The sequence below is a fragment of the Sinohyriopsis cumingii genome, chromosome 1 (genome assembly GCF_028554795.1).
Source record: "Sinohyriopsis cumingii isolate HCF-2022 chromosome 1, ASM2855479v2, whole genome shotgun sequence".
Taxonomy (NCBI): domain Eukaryota; kingdom Metazoa; phylum Mollusca; class Bivalvia; order Unionida; family Unionidae; genus Sinohyriopsis; species Sinohyriopsis cumingii.
In genome coordinates, this window is record NC_142961.1 from 102,568,646 (window position 1) to 102,590,349 (window position 21,704).

At 35.8% G+C, this 21,704-nt stretch overlaps 1 protein-coding gene across 1 annotated transcript; it reads left to right on the forward strand.

The window, feature by feature from the left end:
- The first annotated feature begins 4,591 nt into the window (after positions 1-4,591).
- LOC149807462 (PAT complex subunit Asterix-like) lies at positions 4,592-21,343 on the forward strand. The gene is made up of 4 exons (XM_089966871.1): positions 4,592-4,733; positions 10,685-10,784; positions 17,270-17,367; positions 19,924-21,343. Exons 1-4 carry the CDS (start codon positions 4,681-4,683, stop codon positions 19,988-19,990), a joined length of 318 nt encoding a protein of 105 aa, XP_089822997.1. The 5' UTR covers positions 4,592-4,680; the 3' UTR covers positions 19,991-21,343.
- Positions 21,344-21,704: the final 361 nt, after the last annotated feature.

Sequence of the window (21,704 nt, forward strand, 5' to 3'; positions counted from 1 at the left end):
CAGTCTGGGAAATGTTATTTCATTTCTCACAAACTGAGTTTGTCTAATTGAACAATATATTGGAAAATGTGTTGATTCATCTTGAGTCCCTATCCCAAAGCTGGTGATACACCAACATAGTTCAGAGGCACATATCGCATAGTCAACTACGCTGAGTTATGCATGTGAACTGACCATTTTGATCACCAAAGAGCCTTCTATTCATAATATGAATATCAAACTTTCTGCATAAATCTATTAACTATAAGCAAAAATTGTTATACACTTTATCGTCTTTTGAATGCCTCTGCATTGAAAAATTAACTGTATCATAATCAACATTGCATCCATGCACAAAATCAAGTGTATTCTCAGGGATAAAATCTTAAAAATTCCTAATTCTAGCATTAAAATCTCCCGATTAGAGAAGATAACAAATGTTATATTTGCTTTTGATCGTAAATGACTTTACGCTTAATTATTCAATTCAATCTTCATTAATATTGTTATATATTGGAGAATATTCAGGGGAAATGTACATGAATACCATGATTATATCTTTATCAGTATGCAGAGTTGATGACTGAAGTAGCAGAACTACATAGTCATTAAATGTATCAAATACTCTTTTTACAAAATCTTTCAATACCACAGCTTTGTGCACAAAAACGGTTACACCTGTTGTAAGTTTGATGAAGTCTTTTTACAGCCCCATGATTTTCAGGGTGATAGGCAGATATTTAAACTGTCGCATAATTAATTCGTCCATAAGTTGTTAAAAAATTCCAGACATAAAATTTTACCCTTGATCAGACTGGACATATTTGGAAAGATTAAAAAGTATAAACACTTTATCAAAGGTTTTACTGTGGTTTACGTTTTAATATTCCTCAAGGGAACTGCCTTTAGAAATCTTGTGGATGTGTACATTATGAGCAAGTCTTCGTCTCCTGACTTGGTCTTAGGTAAGGGACTGACACAGTCTACCATTAGTCTGCTAAATAGTTCGTCAAATTTAGAAACAGGTTGCAGACGAGCATTATATATCTTCCAATTGTTCCTACTATTTGACAAGTATGACAGGATTTACCGTTTTTTAAAACATTATTTTTAATTTTCAACCTCTATGAATGATTAAAGATCTTGTGGATTGTCGTATTAACTCCAAAATTACTAGACAAAGGAGTATCATGGGCCAAACTAAGAATTTCCGGTCGATATGACTTCGGAACAACAATTGGATAGATGAATACTGACCACTTGTCACCAGTGGATACCCAGCTGGTCTCCTCTTTCTCATAAAGACTCCATTTTCATAAAATAACAAACATGTAATGTTGTGGCCTCAGTTTCGCTAATAGCTCCCTGCAACAGACAAGAGATCTCAAGATCATGTTGCTGTTGAACAAGTGATTGTCTTTAATCACACTGATTAGAATAAAGAAAACGAATAATAAAAAGAGGATCTGTTTGTTCGATACCTCTTGACTGATCCACACCACGAGCAAAAGTGACCTCATAAAAATACCAGTCAATAAATGTGTCAGCTACATGAATTATTTCCTTAGTAACATCATTTTCAATAGTTGTTTTCGCCATAGCTCTAGTAATTGCACAAACACATATAAATCGGGGATCTTGTTTTCAATAGGATCGACTCTTTGATACAAGCAAGGTTTGTCACTTACAAGTGGATAAACCACAAACTTATCTCCAGCTAGATCATTGCCTGGTAATAAATGAATACCCTCAATGGGTATAGAAGTTTGCGACTAAGTTTGCGACTAAGTCTAATGAGAAAGTCATACAACAGAGAGGTACATTAACAACGACGCAGTCAACTCCTTGAATAAGAACAATTTCTATAGAAGAATACTTATCAGAGAAAAGTAAGTACCTGATAATAAAATAATCTGAGAAATTCATGTGTTCCTTAATATTTTAAATGGATTATACTTGGCAGAATCACCAATAAATGATATAAAAGTTTGACATGAATGGTTCGTAATTCTCCATCAGACATCAGACTGGGGTTTGTTTAACCCAACAAATGTGTTACTTTAGAAATTAGGGCAATTTGAGCAGCTCTGTTTTTATTATGTTGCTTGTTTTTTAAATAACGTGCCCTATTTCTTAGAATAGGAGCACATAGGAAACGATAAGGATTTCTGATCAGTCTTATCAGACGTTTGATTTTCTTATAAGCTTTGCCAGATTGAGATTTCGAAGTATTCGTATTAGACTGACATGATTTGTTTTATTTGGGAAGAAACGCCTGAGATTAAAACTTATTGTGAGTCAACGAATAATCATCAGCTGTACTAGCAGCATTTTTTAATTTAAAAAAATCCACCTTTTGCTGGTCAAAATAGCTCTTGACGTCACTTTTCAATTAATATCAGCTGTCTGATGTGATCATAATCCTGAAGAACCTTCTTGGATGTGCACTACCAATCAAACAGTTGGTCTTTTTTCCCTTGCAAATTTTACATGAGTCTGTCCAGTTTCTTTTCTACAGTTCCTTTGTCGATATGCCTCAGGTACCAACTCATAACCCTTTTCAAGATATATTCCTTTGCCACACTTTAGTCATCACTTTATTGTACCGACAGTGATTTCAGGAGCTTTAGCCAACACGTACACATTATAATAATGAAGCCCACTGCTCAGTGGCCATTTCTAATTTTCAGCAATTTTCTCAAAACGAGGAAAATATCGATCAACCTCTTTTTCTTTAAAAGGTGGTACTGACCTAATATCGCTGCTAACATTAAAACCCTAACTTGTATGAACAAGAGAAGAGTACTTTCCGCTTGCCAGTTCTAATTCTTTACATCTGAGAACATTACGTTTCTTCAAAAATGTCTTTCTCTCTGCATTTGTATTCCTGTATCTTCTTTATTTTTCATTTTCAGATGCCCCCCCCACTCTCTCTCTCCCTCTCTCTCTCTCTCTCTCTCTCTCTCTCTCTCTCTTGTTCCCTCTGTATTTGCATCAGTTCCTTCTAAAGCTGAAATTTGTGTAACTCCGATTGGATCTGTTGTTTGTTGTTTTTTTAATGTAATTCTTTAAATCTAATGTCGGAAATGGATACAGACTTACTAATCAAGCACAAAGCACTTTAATCCAAAAATTGTTTTTCACCAAATATTGAACCAAAATATTTCTTTATCACTTGCTTTGATAAGATTCATCGCCTCAGAAAGATCATAAGGTCTTGCTAACGCGAGCAATTGTCCTTTATCAAGGACTCTAACCCTTCCAAGGTAAGATTAAATATAAAGTTTTCTATTTTAAATGACATTGTGAAAGCTTGTTGGTTTTACTAAAGATTCCTCAAACATTTAAAATTAAAATACCAGGGAATAAGAAAATTCTGAAACCATGGGAATTAAAATTTCAAAAGTAATTTTAATTGTTCTGAAATATTTTACAGAAATTCGTGTCTCGGACGAGTTACCCCAATCTTCTGTTGTGACCCTATGATCTTAAACCAAGTAACATGAAAGAGGGAAAATCAACAAGTTTTGTTACATTCAACAAATAATTTATTTTCATAGAATGCAAAGTAAAAATTTAAAAGGAACTTAAATCATAGTTTTACGAGTTCTACCACAAGTTCAAAAGTATAGAGTGTTCTGAATGAATTCCAATCTTAAATGTGTTGCAATGCTAACAATCTTGACGTATCACATTGTTATTCCAAAATACCCTTCAATTAATTGACACTTATTCCAAAATAGTTATTTATTCCTAAAGTCAATGAGCACTTTGTAATTCCGTTGAATAATTTAAATAAATAAATGCTCTTAAATAATTACTAAACACAACTAAAAAAGACTGATTCCACTAGTGGTGTCAAGATAGAATGAATAATTGTGATGTAATCAACGTTAATTTAAAATTCTAAGGTGGAATATAATGACCAGAATGAGGGTCGAAATTCTAGAACATTCTAAGTTGTAACAAAGGTGAGGTTTTCTGCTTAAAATTTAGTAGCCAGCCTGTCAGATATCAGGTCTATCATATATTTTCAAAAGGAAAAACTTGAACTCAAATCCAAGTAAATATGTTGTGTCAAAATGACATTTGTCAGGTGGGACCATATTCATCCCCTTAATTATGGACAAAGGTGAATCACACATTATGATTGTGTACAACATAGCAGTATGGCTAATGAAATTAAAATCGGTTTATTATAAAATGTTAAATTGTAATTAAAACAATAATTTGAAAACACTACCTAAGAGTTTTACAGTGGAAGTGCTCCAATAAGCATCAGTGATTCTATGCTTTGCACACAAAAAAACAACAACATATTAACACACTTTTATTTGAAAGAATTTTGCTTAGTTTAAAATCACTTCCAAGAGATGTACAAGACTGACTTCAGTAAAGTAATGAAAATTAATATAGTAATGGGGCCACGTGTTGGAACCTAATTTGTTGCTCTTAACATACAGACGTGACCTCAGAATTGATTGGCGTAGGATTAATGTATAAAATTGGTTAGTAAATCGCCAGATAGCAGAGTTACTTAGCAACTATGGCGCAGAGTGGTCCTCGATTTCGAAAAAACACCGGAACTTGTAAAGTTTGCGGTGCTTGCTCTTCAATTAAGAAGCAGAGTGAGATGAAAGAGCCGAGAAGTTCTGAATGTCCACGGCACCAAAAATCTAGTGGCACGCAATAGAGTAAATCATGTCGACTGGTAATAACGCTAGTGATCCTCGGCGTCCGAACAAAATAACACGGTGAATACCCTCATTTCCATAAGGAATACACTTTACTGTATAAATATAACCTTCTTCAACAAGTGCATGAACCACGTGTTGTAACAGTGTCATCTAATTTCGTCTCAATTTTGTTACGACCTATTTTCGATAACATTGAATTCTGTATGTTATAACTTTGAAAACGGTAGCAATTATTACAATTCTCTAGAAGGTAATTTTTTTTTCAACCTGATATAACTCAGTAATATACAAGTAGTTAATAGAAGACGCTGAAAAGGAGAAGCAGAAAACTGTAATATGTATTATATACTGGCGTTACTTGGCCTGATATAGTCCCACATGCAAGACCTTGACGCTGATATTTATATTGTGGGCGTCAGGGTCCTACAGCCTAACTAACGGCGCTGTGTAGCGTGTTTTTATGTCGACTAACATGGTTACGAAAGTCAAATTTTCAGGAATATTTCACACAACTGACAACTAAAATAATGACGCTTTTCTACAAAGTAAAGTCATAATGTTTTAGTCAGACTTTACTTAATCTGATGTCTTTTCTCTAATAAATTCAATTCTCACAAACGAAATTGACCTGTTTTCAAGTTTTGTTGGCCTACATTTCATTTGACTGGAAAGCGATGAAAGCCGGATATGCCGAAATCGGGTTAAGTTGAAATATTATTCTTTAACGAAACGAATAAAAATATATTATGCCTATTGGAACTATAAGCAGTGGTACGTTTTGTTCAAGAAACATCCCCAACATGAACCTACTTGAACTTACTTCGGCATACCTCGACTACTGTTGCATTGCAACAAATTCAGATGTATGTCAACGAAACGTGAAAATGCGTCCGTTTGCCTGCATCATATTTTCATTCCACCAGGATAAAGACGGCACAGTAAGTATATTAATTACACATAAATTAGTGGAAGTGTCGATATAGGCTGCCAAGTGTGTGCGATGTTCCTGAAACTTTGATTACTCATTCCGATGTTAACATCATCGGAACACGCTATACAAGGCCGTTATTTGGATAGTAAGACATAGCACTAAAACAAAGCCAACATGTGCTATGTCTTACATTGTAGGACTAGGCCCAGTATAGCCTAACTTATGAGCAGTTTGAGTTCAGTCCTCTGACAATTAAAACCTAACATATTATTTAACCCTCATAACCTGATAATGGCAGATATTAACATTCTTTTGATTGGGCAAGTCCTTTGGAACAATACACCAGTCAAAATTGTTCATGATAGTGGTGCAAGCTAGTCTAGAGGGGAAAAACAAAGGTAGCAAGTTCTGTCAGCTACACATTAGTTCTTTTTATTCCTTGGAAATTATTTGGTCAGCTATTAAAAATAGAGCATTTATATGCTAACCAACATTTAGTATGTTTATGTTAAAATCTGGAAATGTAATGTGTCAGATGCAGAGATGCATTTAATAACTTTTGAATCACATGGAAAATGAAACACACATTGTCTACTAATGAGTGCTGAAAAAGTCTGATAGCCGATGCCCAGATCTCTCTGATTTTAGATTGGGCCTGTCCTTTATTGCAAGTGAGGTGCCTGTAAGACTTGTTGAAAAAAAGTATAATTAGCTGAAGGAAACTTTTTTCATGCTGATGAAATGTGTAAATGTACTTTCAAGAAGTTGACATACTTGTCATAACATAGCGCAATCTGAAGCAGATCAGTAGTGTCCAAAGTAAAATTGAGATCTGATTTTAACAAAATTGAAGCATGGCATGGCATACTAAAATTATGATTGTGTACTTCGAAACCCTCTGACACAGTCGTGTTTTGAGAAAACACAATTTTTAGTAATCTTCTAAAAAAAAAACAACCCAAAAAAACACTTTCAGTATATGCTCATTACATGTAGCATGTATAACTTAAACAGTCATGATTGGAGCTGATGTAAAACTATCCCTTGGGCAGTTTAAATTGTGGCAATTAAAGGCAAAGAGGTCAGGTATTAACCACCATTTCACATATTACTTAACTGGCTGACAATATGCTGCAGTGCTAGATGTGTATACTAAAACAAAAGTTATTACAAATAATTGCCTTTAATGAGAATATTTAAGCCATATGTATTATATTTTTGACAAGTATGTGAACAGCATCATCTGTTTTTTGAAGTCGGTATTTACTGCATATATAGAATGCAAGGCATGATCATTTCATTTGTCAGAATAGTGTTCAAATGTAATTAATTTTTTAAGCCAATTTAGAAAGCAATTAACTGTCAGCAAAGCCCAACAAAAATAAATTTCAGAACTCTTGGTTAACAGAGTTTTACTTTGTGAAGCATGCAGCCACAAAAAGGTGGGGGGGCTATTAATTCTTAGCACATACTGCAAAGAACACATTGACATACTTCAGCTTGGTTCTGACCAGGACTGACTCAGAGAATCCAGCAAAGAAGTTTGAACACCAGGACCATCCAGATCCAAGTGAGTGTAGTGATGAACACTAATGACACTCGCAATACCTTCAAACCCGTTTGAACCCAGTTCAGTTGATATTATATCCAATTGTAGCTATTGCAATGTTATGTGACAATATTAGGAAACGGGGAAGTTTTGGGTATGTAGAAATTGTAGTCTGGGCTTGTGGAATTTTAGTCAGGGCTTGTGAATTTATTTATGTTACCAGCCCTGGGCTTGTTCTAAAAAAATTTTTTTGAGCACTGTTGATGATGTTGTTAATGAACACCCATATCCGATGTTATTTTCCTTGCACGCGGTGTCAGTACCAAGCATGATACCAGTATTGTTTGTATAAAAGGGAGTGTACCTTTTAATGAAAGGTCTCTTCCTGACTGCATAAAAGTAATAATATACAGTGAGATTAATTTGTGATGTATGCTAATATACAATGGGATTAATGTGTGATATATGCTAATATACAATGGGATTAATGTGTGATATATGATAATATACAATGGGATTAATGTGTGATATATGATAATATACAATAGGATTAATGCATGATATATTATAATATACAGTGGGATTAATGCATGATATATGATAATATACAATGTGATTAATGTGTGATGTATGGTAATATACAATGGGATTAAAGTGTGATATATGGTAATATACAGTGGGATTAATGTGTGATATATGGTAATATACAGTGGGATCAATGTGTGATATGATGAGGCCTTAAACTCGTTGATGCTCAGGCAGTTTAAACTAAGTTGTCACTTCTTTTGAATGACATTGGACCTAAAATTAACCACTGACTGATAAGGTAAATAATCTTCCTTCAAGAGGGACACAATCAGGGGTCATGCCAGGCTTCGCCAATGTTGCACATTGTGATTTTGTTTCCTTATTGGCATCAAAATTAACCATTTGACAATTTTTTTTTGACAACATTTTTGGATGTTAAAAATTATATATACAGTCTTGGGTTTTGAGTTGAGAAATTCAAAGGCACCATGACAGGAAGCTGCAAACTTGGATATAAAATTGCACTAGAATCTATTGTTACATAAGCAAATCCTTTGTTCAAATTGATTAACACGGCATTGTTATATCATAACCCGCTTATGCTGATGTCTAGCCTTGGTACTCTGTGCTGTAATATAACCCAAATAGTCAGGCTACCTGACTAGTTACAATCAACCACCTCTGATGGCAGGAACCAATCTACCAGATGATGGCAATTTGTTTTTCTTCAAAATTATATCAGAAAAAATAGTTTTGCTAAAACTTCAAACAACTGATTACCTTCGAAGCAGCGTTCATTCTGTATATACTCTAAGCAAATGAACCACAAACATTGTCTCCATCGATGTTTTTCAGTTTTTTGATATTGCCGCTGCAATAACAAACTGGCATTTGTTTGATCCTTCAAAGAAGGCATTGAGTGGCTCCTTCAGTAAAACATGAACCTTCATCAAAACAAGCCGAAGACCTTTGATCAAAGGAAGTCGGCAACAAGCTTAAATAAAAGCATTGTTTCATTTTCATAGTGATTGGAACATATTGATTATGCCATGAAAGTTTCCTGTTAAAACAAACATTCATGCTTACGATCGCTACCAATGGTGGCATTCAACCCAAATTAAGGTTCCAATATTTTTAAACAATATATATCTGCCCATCGAGTCAAATGAAATGGAACATCTCACAAGAATATTAAACTTTTTAATTTGTTTAAATGTTGTCATTTCCCTATGAATAGCCTCATCCCCTTGGTAGCCTCTGCATCGTGGTAGTTGTCTCTGGCTGACCAAAATCTAGGCCAGCTTAAATACATGTACATGTAATGTATAAACAACTATACAGCCACCTGCTACTTGAAAACTAAATATCTGAGTAAATTGTTTCATGGAACATGTTTATTGACAATGGTATATAGATCAAACAAGGACTACCCTTTTTTTGTATATATGTGTTGTGTTTTCTAACGGGATTGACTGATACGTGAATTTTCTAACATGATCTAATACTTGGATAATTGGATTTTTCATATACATGTATATTATTTAACACATTGTGGAGTGTACTTCACAAACGTAAGTTGTCGATGTAAAAGTGCATCTCAGAATAGTTGTCTTCATTTAATTAAAATTTCCAATCCTAGTCACTGACAACAGGTCATCTCTTAAAAATTTCACTTGTATGCAAAATTTCAATTTATATTCAGCCCCCCCCCCCCATATGTAAATGTAAACATCTGCTTATGTCAACAATATTACCTTGGTCCTGCGTATGCAGAGATAAACTGATAGTACTGCATTATGAAAATGGTGATATTTTTTGAAAATTGGTGACTAAATATTGAGGTTGGTGATTTTTTTGGTGACAACTTTTTTAAAGCAAGCGCCAACCCTGGACACAATAAAGTTGGTTTTCACAAGTTCTTGTTGTAATAGCAAAAGTTGAAATATTAAATTGTTGTAGGACATTCTATATTGAGATGATATATAACTATCTCTGAAACCAAAAGTTTGCCCAAGTTTTATTCTCATCTCCTCAGTAGAGATATAGATCTATGCTCCATAACAAGCACTCCATTGCCAGTTGGAATGTTTATTTTATGAATATCAGTTGAATTTTACAGAGTATACATTTTCAGAGATATTAACCTTACCAGTTCTGAAGCAAAATTTGTTGCAGATGGTCTTACAGAAGACCAGAGCAACTGCAATGTCTTTCTCTCACACAAGTTTTATTGCATATTCCAACCCAGTGTCCTCTGTAACATCCATCCCTGGTACTCGCCTCCCCATCCACAAATGGTGCCCTAAGGGTCATAACGCCAACTCTATCACATATATGATGCTTTTTCCTCTTAAGACTGCATATACAAAATTTGATCAGAAAATACTGGAATATGTCGCTATAACAGAATTTTCTTTTCTATGTCTAACCTTTGATACCCTTCCTGAGTTCCATGGAGTGGGAGTCAAGGATGAGCTCCATCTTAAAGATGGCTGCCACAAGGGCAACATGACTTCATAGTTTAATGGGTATTCACCCAGCAGTAAGATGGCTACCCCAAGGGCAACATTGCTTTCACCCAGCAGTAGGGTATTTACCCCGAGGCAACATAACTTCAAAATTTAATTGGTTTTCTCTCATCAGTAAGATGGTTACTCCAAGGTTGTCAGCATAATTTCAGAGCCATAATTTTGCAGCCATGAAACGTGAGGGAAAAAACATGATATTGGTAATATGTCTTATTACACATAAATTATATATTTATTTATGTAAAATTAGAAATAATGTTACCTATTGTCTCTGGTAAAGTGATGGGAAAAACCTTGAATCTGGTAATATTTCTAAGTACACATAAATGATATATTATTTATGAAACTCAGAGATAATGTTTCCTACTGTCTCTGGTAAAATGAAACCCTTTATAATATTCATCAAAGTATATACTTTTTTATTTTATCAATTTGCATGTGCATGCATTCAAAATTGTAATTTTCTTGGCAGTTACAAGGCAACAGCAAACAATGGCCCTCAGGAAGACCCCACACCAGACTACATGAACCTCTTGGGGATGATCTTCAGCATGTGTGGACTAATGATGAAGGTATTTTGTTGAAAACATCATTTGGAAATTTTTGACTGCAAAATAACTTCTACCAACTATTTATGAAGCACTTTGAAAAGAATTTATTTCATTAAAAAGGCCGGAAAGCTAGAAGGAAGCAGTCTTTCATGCATAGAGTTTTGATCCATGTAGAAATTCTCTGATGATATTGTTTAATTTCAGGCACAAGTCAGAAATAACAATGGAAAGATGACTGGTCATAGTTTCCTATTAATGCATCAATGCAGAGTATAATACATAACTCCAGATTTCCAAGGACAATCCCAAGTTTTAATCAAGAATTTTTCAATTGACATTTGGATTTATATGCATTTCCTATATGTAATTGCTGATGTCTCTCATGGCAAGTATCAAATAAATATCATATGATTGTAATATTTTTAGCTATCCTACTGCAATGTGTAACCCATTGATTGCTGTATGATTCTTCATGAGCTTTGGAGAAAGCTGCACTTTAATACCATATTTCCTGGGTATAGTCAACTCATGTGACTTTTCTGCATGGCATACACTTTAGTACATGGTGCCCATGCAGATAAGGATCTGTCCTATTTTTAAAATTGGATGATTTTAATTGAACCAGAAAAACAGTTTATTATGCACCAACATACCGTATGTGAGTCTACTTTGTTGGCAGTCATGTGTGCTTTACCACCTATAGTGGAAATAAAGTTCTGTATTAGCCATCAAAGCCGACACTTCAATACCTGAATGGTACTCTGGATTAGGCATCAGTTTACACCTAATATGAAACTGCTAATGGCATCTCTGGTGCCACAACAATTTTTAGCCTCCTAAAATTGCATCTTATAGTAAGAGACTCACTGAATAGTGCATGTAGAAAATTATCTGTCAGGCAGAGTGTCCTATCAGATTTACTGAAAAGTACATTTAGAAAAGTCTCAGTCAGATTGAGTGTCCTATTAGATATGCTGAATAGTGCATATAAAAAAGTCTGACAGGATGAGTGTCATATTGGATTTACTGAATAATACATATAGAAGAGTCTGTCAGGCTGAGTGCCCTGTTAGTTTTACTGGATAGTGCCTCTAGAAAAGTCTCAGTCAGGCTGAGTGTGCTATTAGGGACCATCCATTAATAATGTCCACAAAGATGGGGTGAGGGGGGTTTGTTCAAATGCGGACAAGGGTAATGGGGTGTAAAGGACCTTGCAGACGTCCATAAGCTAGTATTTTTTGTTATGATATTATGTGTTGAACAGCTGCTTCAGGCCTACTGTGTGTATTCCAGTATGCTTTGTGGACATCCTTTATGGGTGATCCCTAAGTATAAATTATTTGTTATTTTCAATTTGTACGATTTGTGCCACAGAATATATATGAATGGGTTGGCATTAATACATAGGTCTGGCTCCCATTGCCTGAGGTTGATTATATGGCCCACTTATCAGCCCTGTGGACCTTAGCGAGTATACAAATAGCCAAGTAAGATGCACCACGGCCTGTATAACGCTTGCAGTTCAGATAATACAGTGCCTGGCTGACCATGTGACTGCAAAGTTAGTGCCAGCCTCCCTTGTAGCAGGTGGCTGGCTGCAGTAGACACCACTACACTGCTGCTATGCACAGTACATCTGAAAGCATCGACTCCAGCTGCCTTCCACACACGTGTGTTAATCAGTGACATAGGCAACATATTGTTTAATAGAGTATTTAACTCATTCGGCCCCAGCACTGTTTTCAGTATCTCTGCTGCTTGTGCCCCAGAGTTTTTACCTGTTTGAAAACATCATGCACATGCATTCACTCTTACCTTGATTTCTTTTCTTATATCCAAACAAAATCCACAAAATTTTCACCGTTTATTTCAAATGAATTTGTCGACACAATGATGTAATTTTTTCCCTATTTGTCAAAGTCTTTCACAACTTATTTATATAGTATTTACAAAATTATGTGCAATGTTTATCCGCAAGAACTCCATCATCATCACTGTCAGCATCATCATCTTCGGACGATTCAGTCTCAGAAACTTCTATGTCCAAATCCGCTTAGATGATGACCAACCACAGTTGCTAAAGACAATCGTGGACATTGTATCATATGGAGCAGCTGCTGATCCACGGTGACAATCTGAGAAGCTTAGTAGCAACATATATATGTCTACTTCCACACAATTTGGCGACGACTGAAGGTTAGCGTCACATGACCACAGTGCCTGTCTAGCTGCTTTAGGCAGCAAACAGTGAAAGGCGCAATCATGTGGATGCTCATTTTGCAGCAGCTACAATCTGCTACTTGAAAGATCTGGCTGTCGCTATGGGGAGAACACTGTGATTTTTCGTCAGCCAAGATGACAAGGCATGTGTCCCACTAGGAATACCGGCAGCAAATAAGGAGGCACCCATTCTGATGCAAATGGAGTATCGTGTGCAGCTGCCAGATCACAGTTGGGTTATTGCTGAACGCCACAAGCTGATCCCATCAGTCTATGCTGCATGTGTTATAAAACCAAGGGCTGTATCATATTCAGAGCCTACTGCTTTCTTCATTCGCAGTGGGAAGCATGACAGTAGCACAGCAATGACACATGCTGCTGATTTTGAAGAACTCAAACAACTTCCTGCTTTTCAGCCTATTATGTGTATTAATGGATCAATGAAACCGATTGTAGTCATAACAGCAGATTTCGGTCCGGATGAGAACCCTCAATTTCTGAAAACACTAGCCACATCCTATGGAGCCTTCCATTACAACAACTTTGATGCGATTTTCGTTGTGTGCCATGCGCCAGACCACTCTGCCTACAACACCATCAAACAATGCATGACTCCTCTGTCACACGACCTATCAGGATTGATCCTCCCTTACATTCATTATAAATCTCATTTAGACAGCAATGGCAGGACATGTGATGTAGAGATGGAAAGGGACAATTTCCTGAAGGCTGGTGAAATTCTGGCAGAAATCTGGAGCTTGATGGATTTGATGTGGTAGCATCTTTTGTATCATGTGAAGCAGGAAAACTGGACATCAGTCCACCGTCAGATGAGTGGTCAAGTCAGCACATTCAACAGTCGTAGTATTGCTTGCAGATTGTGAAGTGCATCAGTGAATCATGCTGTGGTCAGCATCACACTAATTACATTGATATATGTCCTGGATGATTTTTACCTCCACCTGTTCAACACTACAGCACAGATAAAGGGATTACATATGCACCAAGGGGCCCCGAGTGGCCGAGTGGTCTAAAGCGCTCTTCGTTACGGATCACTGCCATCTCACCTCTGTCTGCGGCGGTTCGAGTCTAAGATTCAGCCAATGTGGGCATGTGAGAAAGCCTGCCAGTAGCTTCTCGTGGGTCGGTGGTTCTTTCCGGGGTTTTCCGGGTTCTTCCTCCACCATTAATACTGGCCGCCATGTATAGCCTATCGTGCTGAAAAATGGCGTTAAACCCCACAACAACAACAACAACATATGCACCAGTTGGCGGCAACAGTAAAATGTTTGGATTGCTTTATCAACAACTGGCTCTTTTACATCTGCAGCCTTCACATAGCTTCCTGAGGATGCTATTTGATTTCTACGGTCCATCAGTGACTGCTGATGATGTTGAGTAGCGCCTTTGTAATCATGGTGGCCTGTACTTTCCATCTCAGGCTGCGAAGCGCAATCATGCCGATATTCACAGGCATGCAGCAGTGAGCACACAAGCTGAAGTGGCAGACGTGGGCGCTGGGGAGCCTGAAACTGTTAGTGCTGTTCTGTCAACTGTATCATCAACTTCCGCAACTGCAAGCAGTGTTGATGGTCTGCCCGTTGTTTGCAACTTATTTGACTGGCTACAGTCAGCATTTGTTGAAGTGGAATAAGACATGGGCGGTCTATTGAATTTAGTTTTATGTGAGATTCCAACTTTAGTTCTATGTCCTGAATAAAGACATTTTTATAGAAAGAACTTTCTGTTTACTTTTTCTTTGTTTTGAGCTTCATGTTGAGATGAGATCAGTGAGTGTTGTATTTTGAGAGCACCAGCTATTACATTGCCAGACCATGGAGCAGTGTATAATGCTAGATGGGGACATCTGCAGCTGGGGCGGTAAGCCACATGCGGACAACAAGGGGAGAATGGGTATAGGAAAACAGGTATTCTCTGTGGACGTCCTTTATGGACAACCCCTTAGACTTACTGAATAGTGCATATAGAAAAGTCTTCGTCAGACTGAGTGTCCTATTAGATTTACTGAATAGTGCATGTAGAAAAGTCTCAGTCAGGCTGAATGTCCTATTAGACATACTGAATAGTGCATACAGAAAGTCTCAGTCAGGCTTATTGTCCTATTAGACTCACTGTATAGTGCATGTAGAAAGTCTCAGTCAGGCTTATTGTCCTATTAGACTCACTGTATAGTGCATGTAGAAAGTCTCAGTCAGGCTTATTGTCCTATTAGACTCACTGTATAGTGCATGTAGAAAGTCTCAGTCAGGCTTATTGTCCTATTAGACTCACTGTATAGTGCATGTAGAAAGTCTCAGTCAGGCTTATTGTCCTATTAGACATAATGAATAGTGCATGCAGAAAGTCTCAGTCAGGCTTATTGTCCTATTAGACTCACTGTATAGTGCATGTAGAAAGTCTCAGTCAGGCTTATTGTCCTATTAGACTCACTGTATAGTGCATGCAGAAAGTCTCAGTCAGGCTTATTGTCCTATTAGACTCACTGAATAGTGCATGTAGAAATATCTCAGTAAGTCTAAAAATACACACAAAACCTTTTAATGAACTTTTACAATCAAAAGACAATTTTGTCATATCTCCTTCAGAGAATTTCCTTTGATTGGTGGTAATAATCCAACTATGATAGGGTACCTCAGTGGTAATGCTGGTTTGCATTAACTAATTGCATGTGTGTGTGATTTGTATTTATAATGTATCTTTAACAATTATTCACTCATATCGCTTCGATGTCTGCAGCCTGACAGTTTATAGTGATGTCTAGCACTGGGGCATCATGCCGCAGACATGTAGTATGATGTCCCACCCAGTCACACTATTCTGACACCAGGCCGACCAGTCCTAACACTAACCTCTTAATGCTGAGCACCAAGCGAAGCAGCTGTTAGCACCATTTTTGTAAGTCTTTGGTATGACTCAGACGGGGATTCCCCTTTTTGGTGTGAAATATATGTAGTTCCTTATCTGGAACTTACTTCACTTTTAAAAATGTGAGCATTTTGTGAAGACTGCAGAACAGAAATTTATGATACCAGGCTGAGTTTTCATCATCGTCAAATTAAGTATGCCTTTAACAATGTGTAAACGGTTTAATGTTAAAGACTAAACATGGGTATATTCAATTATATGGCTGTTTGAGTGGGTTTTCTCACAGTCAGTACTATCATTTAAAATGTGAACAGAACATCCTTAACTTGTTTTCATAGCACAGTATATATATATATTTTCAAAAGCACCATAATAAAATATAGACTTACTAATGGCAGGGGCAATAGTCTGGCTGATTGTTTACTAACTGCTTAAAATGAAATTGTTAGACATAAATTTAATGCATTTTTAATTAATTATTTGGTATAAAATATGCAAATATGCTGCTTTTTAAAAGTTGTCAGGTGATAGCAACTATTTCTATAACATTTGGAGAATTATACTGAAACTTTGTAAACATTATTGGCATGATGTTAATATTTTCTGTCATTACACTTCAGTCATTTTCTTATAGTTATTCTCCTTTTATTCATAGTTGACCGCTCTGGTGGCCTAATGGTTAGAGCATCTGCCTCAGATGCAGGAGGTTGTGGGTTGAAACCCCAGCTGAGGCATACCAAAGACTTACAAAAATGGTACTTACAACTGCCTCACTAGGCGCTTACAATTAAGAAGTTAGTGTTAGGACTGGTTGGCCTGGTGTCAGGATAATGTGACTGGGTGGGACATCATGCTACATGTCTGCAGCATATTGCCCCAGTGCTAGATATCCCTATAAACTGCCACACTGCTTCCATCGAAGCGATATGAGTGAATAATTGTTAAAGATACATTATAAATACAAATCACACACACATGGCTGAAATATTGTTAAAGTTACATTAAAAAATTAAAATCTTTCATGCATATTCATAGTCAGTGTTTTCTTGCATGTACACACACACATTTTGCCACAGCTGATGTTTGTGTTTATTTGTTACCACTCATTCAGAGAGGGGCAGAGGGTACCCATGCCATATGGACATGTTTATGGTTCTTGCATTTTATCGATTGATTTTCAGACAGTGTCAAAAAGTTTGCAGAGGTTATAATTAAATTCTGTTTTGTAAAAAATAATAATTTACTACACTGAAACCACGTCAGTTTGGAATCATGGAATGGTTTGGAAGAATATTGTGGAAATTCAGGTGGTTTATTAAAATTTATTTGATTTAATGTGATTGTTATAACAGTCTACCATAATTTAATTCGGTAATTTTGTTTTATCTATTCATGTGCAGCTGAAATGGTGTGCCTGGTGTGCTGTGTACTGTTCCTTCATCAGCTTTTCCAACTCCAGAGCATCTGAAGACACAAAACAAATACTTAGCAGCTTCATGTAAGTCTGGTGAATTTCATGATGTATATATATAGTAAAAACTTCTGGAGAAGACTTTCTTGTTACCCATTAAAAAAATCATCTTTTGTGTTAAAAATTTGTGCGCCACCCCATACCCACCCCCAAAAAGCTGAAACATAGCATTCTTTCAAATCTGGTCTTGAAATCATAAAACTTGGAGCTTGAGTTTAAGACTGAGTTTTCATTTTCAGCCCATCACATGGGATGTTACAGATGTTAAGTTCATTGTGTTTGGCTGACATAAAATCTCAAGCTTAAACTCTGTATCACGACATCTATGAATTCCAGGTCTAGTCATAAAGTGAAAGGTGGTCTTCCATAATATTGATGCATTAAGCCAGGTTTAGGAATACAGTAATACAGTCCAACATTCCATAACAGTTACCACCCTTGAACAACCATCTCTTATCCATTTACGGTTTGACAAAAAGTATATTTCTGCCTATATTTACATACATGAAACAGCTGAAATTTCCTCATCCTTTAGGTGACCGTTGAAAAAAGGATGAATTACAGCATAAAGATGACATTATTATTAAGTCAGACATTAAACTGTTATTGCCTCATAATACTTACGTGGTAAAGGCTTTTCATTGAGAAGTTATCATTTTATTCATTATAGTGTATTTCATTCTTCAAAAGATTTATTTTTTTGTAATTTGCTATTTGATTTGACAGAGATCCTGCCAGAAATATTTCTTAATTAGGTATTGTTATTATTCTGTTTTTGTTTTCTGCCATGGAAACCGTTCTGCTGTTGCGTTGTTTGTTCATTGTGTATAGTACCAGAACTAAAGGTCAGCACCAAGGAAGAAGCAATAATAGATTTAATATTCACATGCTGCATAATGGTATCATAGCAATATTTCTGATTGCGATAGGCATATTTACTGTCAAAGGGATGTTCGTAATGATAGTGTCCTGAAATTAACCCTGTAATCAGCTAATCAGAACAAAAGAATTTATTGTGATGTAAATACAGTGTAAGCCCTCTTTAACACAGTAGTTGGGGTCCATTGAACCCAGTCATGTTATAGACCGAACCATGTGATAGCCGAACAATGTCAGTTAGCTAAAGAAAATGATGCATTTTCCTAAAATATGGCAGGTGGGGTGGGTTTGGGGATAATAAATGCGGGTGCAAAAATATGTGCTTTTGATTCAGTGAAGACAGACTAGTCTGAAAAACACTTTTATATTAACTTTCATTTGTGTACTACAATCCATAATCCGTTAAGTAATGTTATAAAATAAATCCATGAATTTGAGTATAGATCACATGATATAAACTTTATGTATGACTCACATCCCATTAGAAAACACAAATAACATGTGTATATTTAATAAATGATAGTCTTCATTTTGATCTTTATCCAAATGTCATTTAACAATTGACTACAGTTATCGCAAGTAGCACATGGCTATAGCTGTTTACATGCTACAGGTACATGTACTTAAATTGGCCTAGATTTTGGTCAGCTGGAGACAGTTTCATCTTACTGAGGCTACCCAGGGGAAGAAACTATTTATAGGGAAATGAAAACTTTCACAAATTGAAAAGTTAAGCAAACATCTTTGCAAGATACCCCCCATCTTCAATTAACTTGATGGCCATATATATATAGGGTTTCAAAATATTAAAAATTTAATTTGCGTTTTATGCTGCTATTGGTGTGACCATAAGCATATTTTGTTTTCTTGCAGCAAAAATGAAACTTTCATGACACAATAAATGTGTTCCAGTCACATTGGAAAATGCAACAATCTATAAGATTTCATTGCTTTTATTTAAGTTTGGTGCTGATTTCCTTTAATGAAAAGTTATTTGTTTTATTGAAGATTGTAGTTGGCTTTCTTTGTTGAAAGGTGCATGTGTCATTGAAGTTACTGCTAAAGGATAACTTTGGAGGATCAGACAGATGTCTGTTTCTTATTGCAGCTGCAACATCAGATAATTGTAGAACATTGATTGATACTGATTTTTTTTTTTCATTTGCTTAGTATAATGTACCAAACGATAGTTGCTTCAAAGATGACCAGTTTCCATTGAAGTTTCAGCAAAACTATTTTTTACCTGGGTTTTAAAAACAAAACGAATTAGCCATAGTTTGTTCGATTGTAGGAGTTACTTTTCCTGCCTTCAAAAGTTGGTAAATTGTAACTTGTCCCAGCAGCATAAACCAACAAGTAGATCTCCTTGCTTTTTGCAGGGAGGGGGTTTGTTTGGGATATTTCTGGTGGTGGAGTGATGCTGCCTTCCACCCATGTGTCAGATTAATTTTATATTTTAAAATAAGGCCAACAGATGATGAATACACAGGTGTTCTGTTCTGACAGGGATTACCACAGAAAATATGAGTGTTCTGAAGGCTTTAATTATATGTGTGATAGAAGAGGAATTTAAAATATGAAAGTTATTCATTTAATTCTTGTGTAGGTCATATTGGTTTAAATTCTTGTGACGTTTTTTAAAAATATGCTATAATAGAACATTGAATTTGTTGTCTAAACTTTATCTGCATCCATATGCTTCAGGTTATCCATATCCGCTGTTGTGATGTCATATCTTCAAAACCCACAGCCTATGTCGCCACCTTGGTGATAATCTTCACATATTGTTTAGATATGTGACAGGAAGGAAGGACAGAGGAATGAGGAGTAAAGGATAAACAGTCCTTATTTTATTATTCACTGGGAACCAAGCAAGGAGATATCTAAATATTGTCAGTTAAAACTTTTGTCAAGCCATTGAAGTTGGGAATTGGTTTGAGATTGGGTCATATTACTTGAGAATTCTGTCAAAGATGAAGATTTTGTTCAAACATTTTACTTTCCCAGAAGTGGCTTAGAAAAAAGTTACATTCAAGTTGTCATTGGTAGAGTATTGTTACATTTTATGAAATTGTTAACTACCTTTAATATTTGTAATACATTGTTTAAGATTCATTTTAAAACACATTTGAATCAAATTAAAGGTGAATTTTCTTACTGAAACAGATTTACATTGCATTATCATCAGTAATCATGATGACTATTTCTCCAATACATTGCATGTCCATTGTTTTTGGAATTCAGTATACTATGAATTATTTGCTATTACTTTGTGTTTTCTTGCTATGTTTTTTACCTTTAAGAATTGGTTGTTTTATGTTTTTCCTGTTCATGAAAGCATGAACCCTAAAAATGCTGTGCAGACTGTTGGATCAAGAAAGCAAATCATACTTAAGCTTTCACAGTGTTTTATTAGTTTATACATTAGTGACCATAAAAAATAAACTGGTCAATCCTTATAATTAAATTGTGCTTCTAACAATGACAAAACAATGATTTATGGGAACACAGTGTATTAAATAGTCCATTCTAACCATCTCTAACCATTCTTTAACCATCTATAACTATTTTAACACCATCTCTAACCATTCTAACACCATCTCTAATTGCTCATGAATACATGCAAAATTGCAAACAGTATCTGTAATTTGCAGATGGTAAATCACCAGTTGCCTGCCAGCATGGCACAGACTTACCCATGGTCATTAAATAGTCCAGCCTCCATTGAATTATACAGTAAAATTACATAAAGTAGAAACCATGGTGGAGAAATATCAATGATTAAGGCACAACATTAAATATGTTTGATTTCTCAGCGTAAAAATTTAGGAATGGCACCATCTTGTCTTCACTGGTGTACAACATTCGCTATTACAGAAAAGAGGTTTTATTCCTTAGCTTTTGCAATATATTCTATAGTTTACCTGAAAAAGACAAATATGTCTGCTTAACAGGGAACAACTTTCAGCAAGAGAGAGAGAGTTACCAATGTTGTTGTTTTTTGCCACATCAATGTGCAGTATAAATGCTAATAATTATATCAATTTGGGTGGATAAAAACCTATGGCAAATCTTTCTTAAATGCTGAACAAGGGGACTGCTTGTGATTACAGTGAACAAAGTTTGTGTGTTTGTGTTTTTCTTTTCTTATTTTAATATAGCTTTAACAATTTAAGTCATATCACTATGATGTCTGCAATATGGAAGTTTATGGTGATGCCTTGCATTCGGGCATAATGCCACAGACATGTAGCATCATGTCCCACCAAGTCACATCCTGACACAAGGCCAGCCAGTCCTTACACTGACCTCTTAATGCTAATCACCAAGCAAGGCAGCTGCTTGTACCATTTGTATAAATCTTTGATATGACTTGACCAAATTTCAACCCTGCACAGTGAACAAAATATGCATGTTTTCTTCAACAAAAAATGAAACAGCTGATGTTGTTTCAGCAACAGAAATTCCAGTACAGGTCTTCTCAA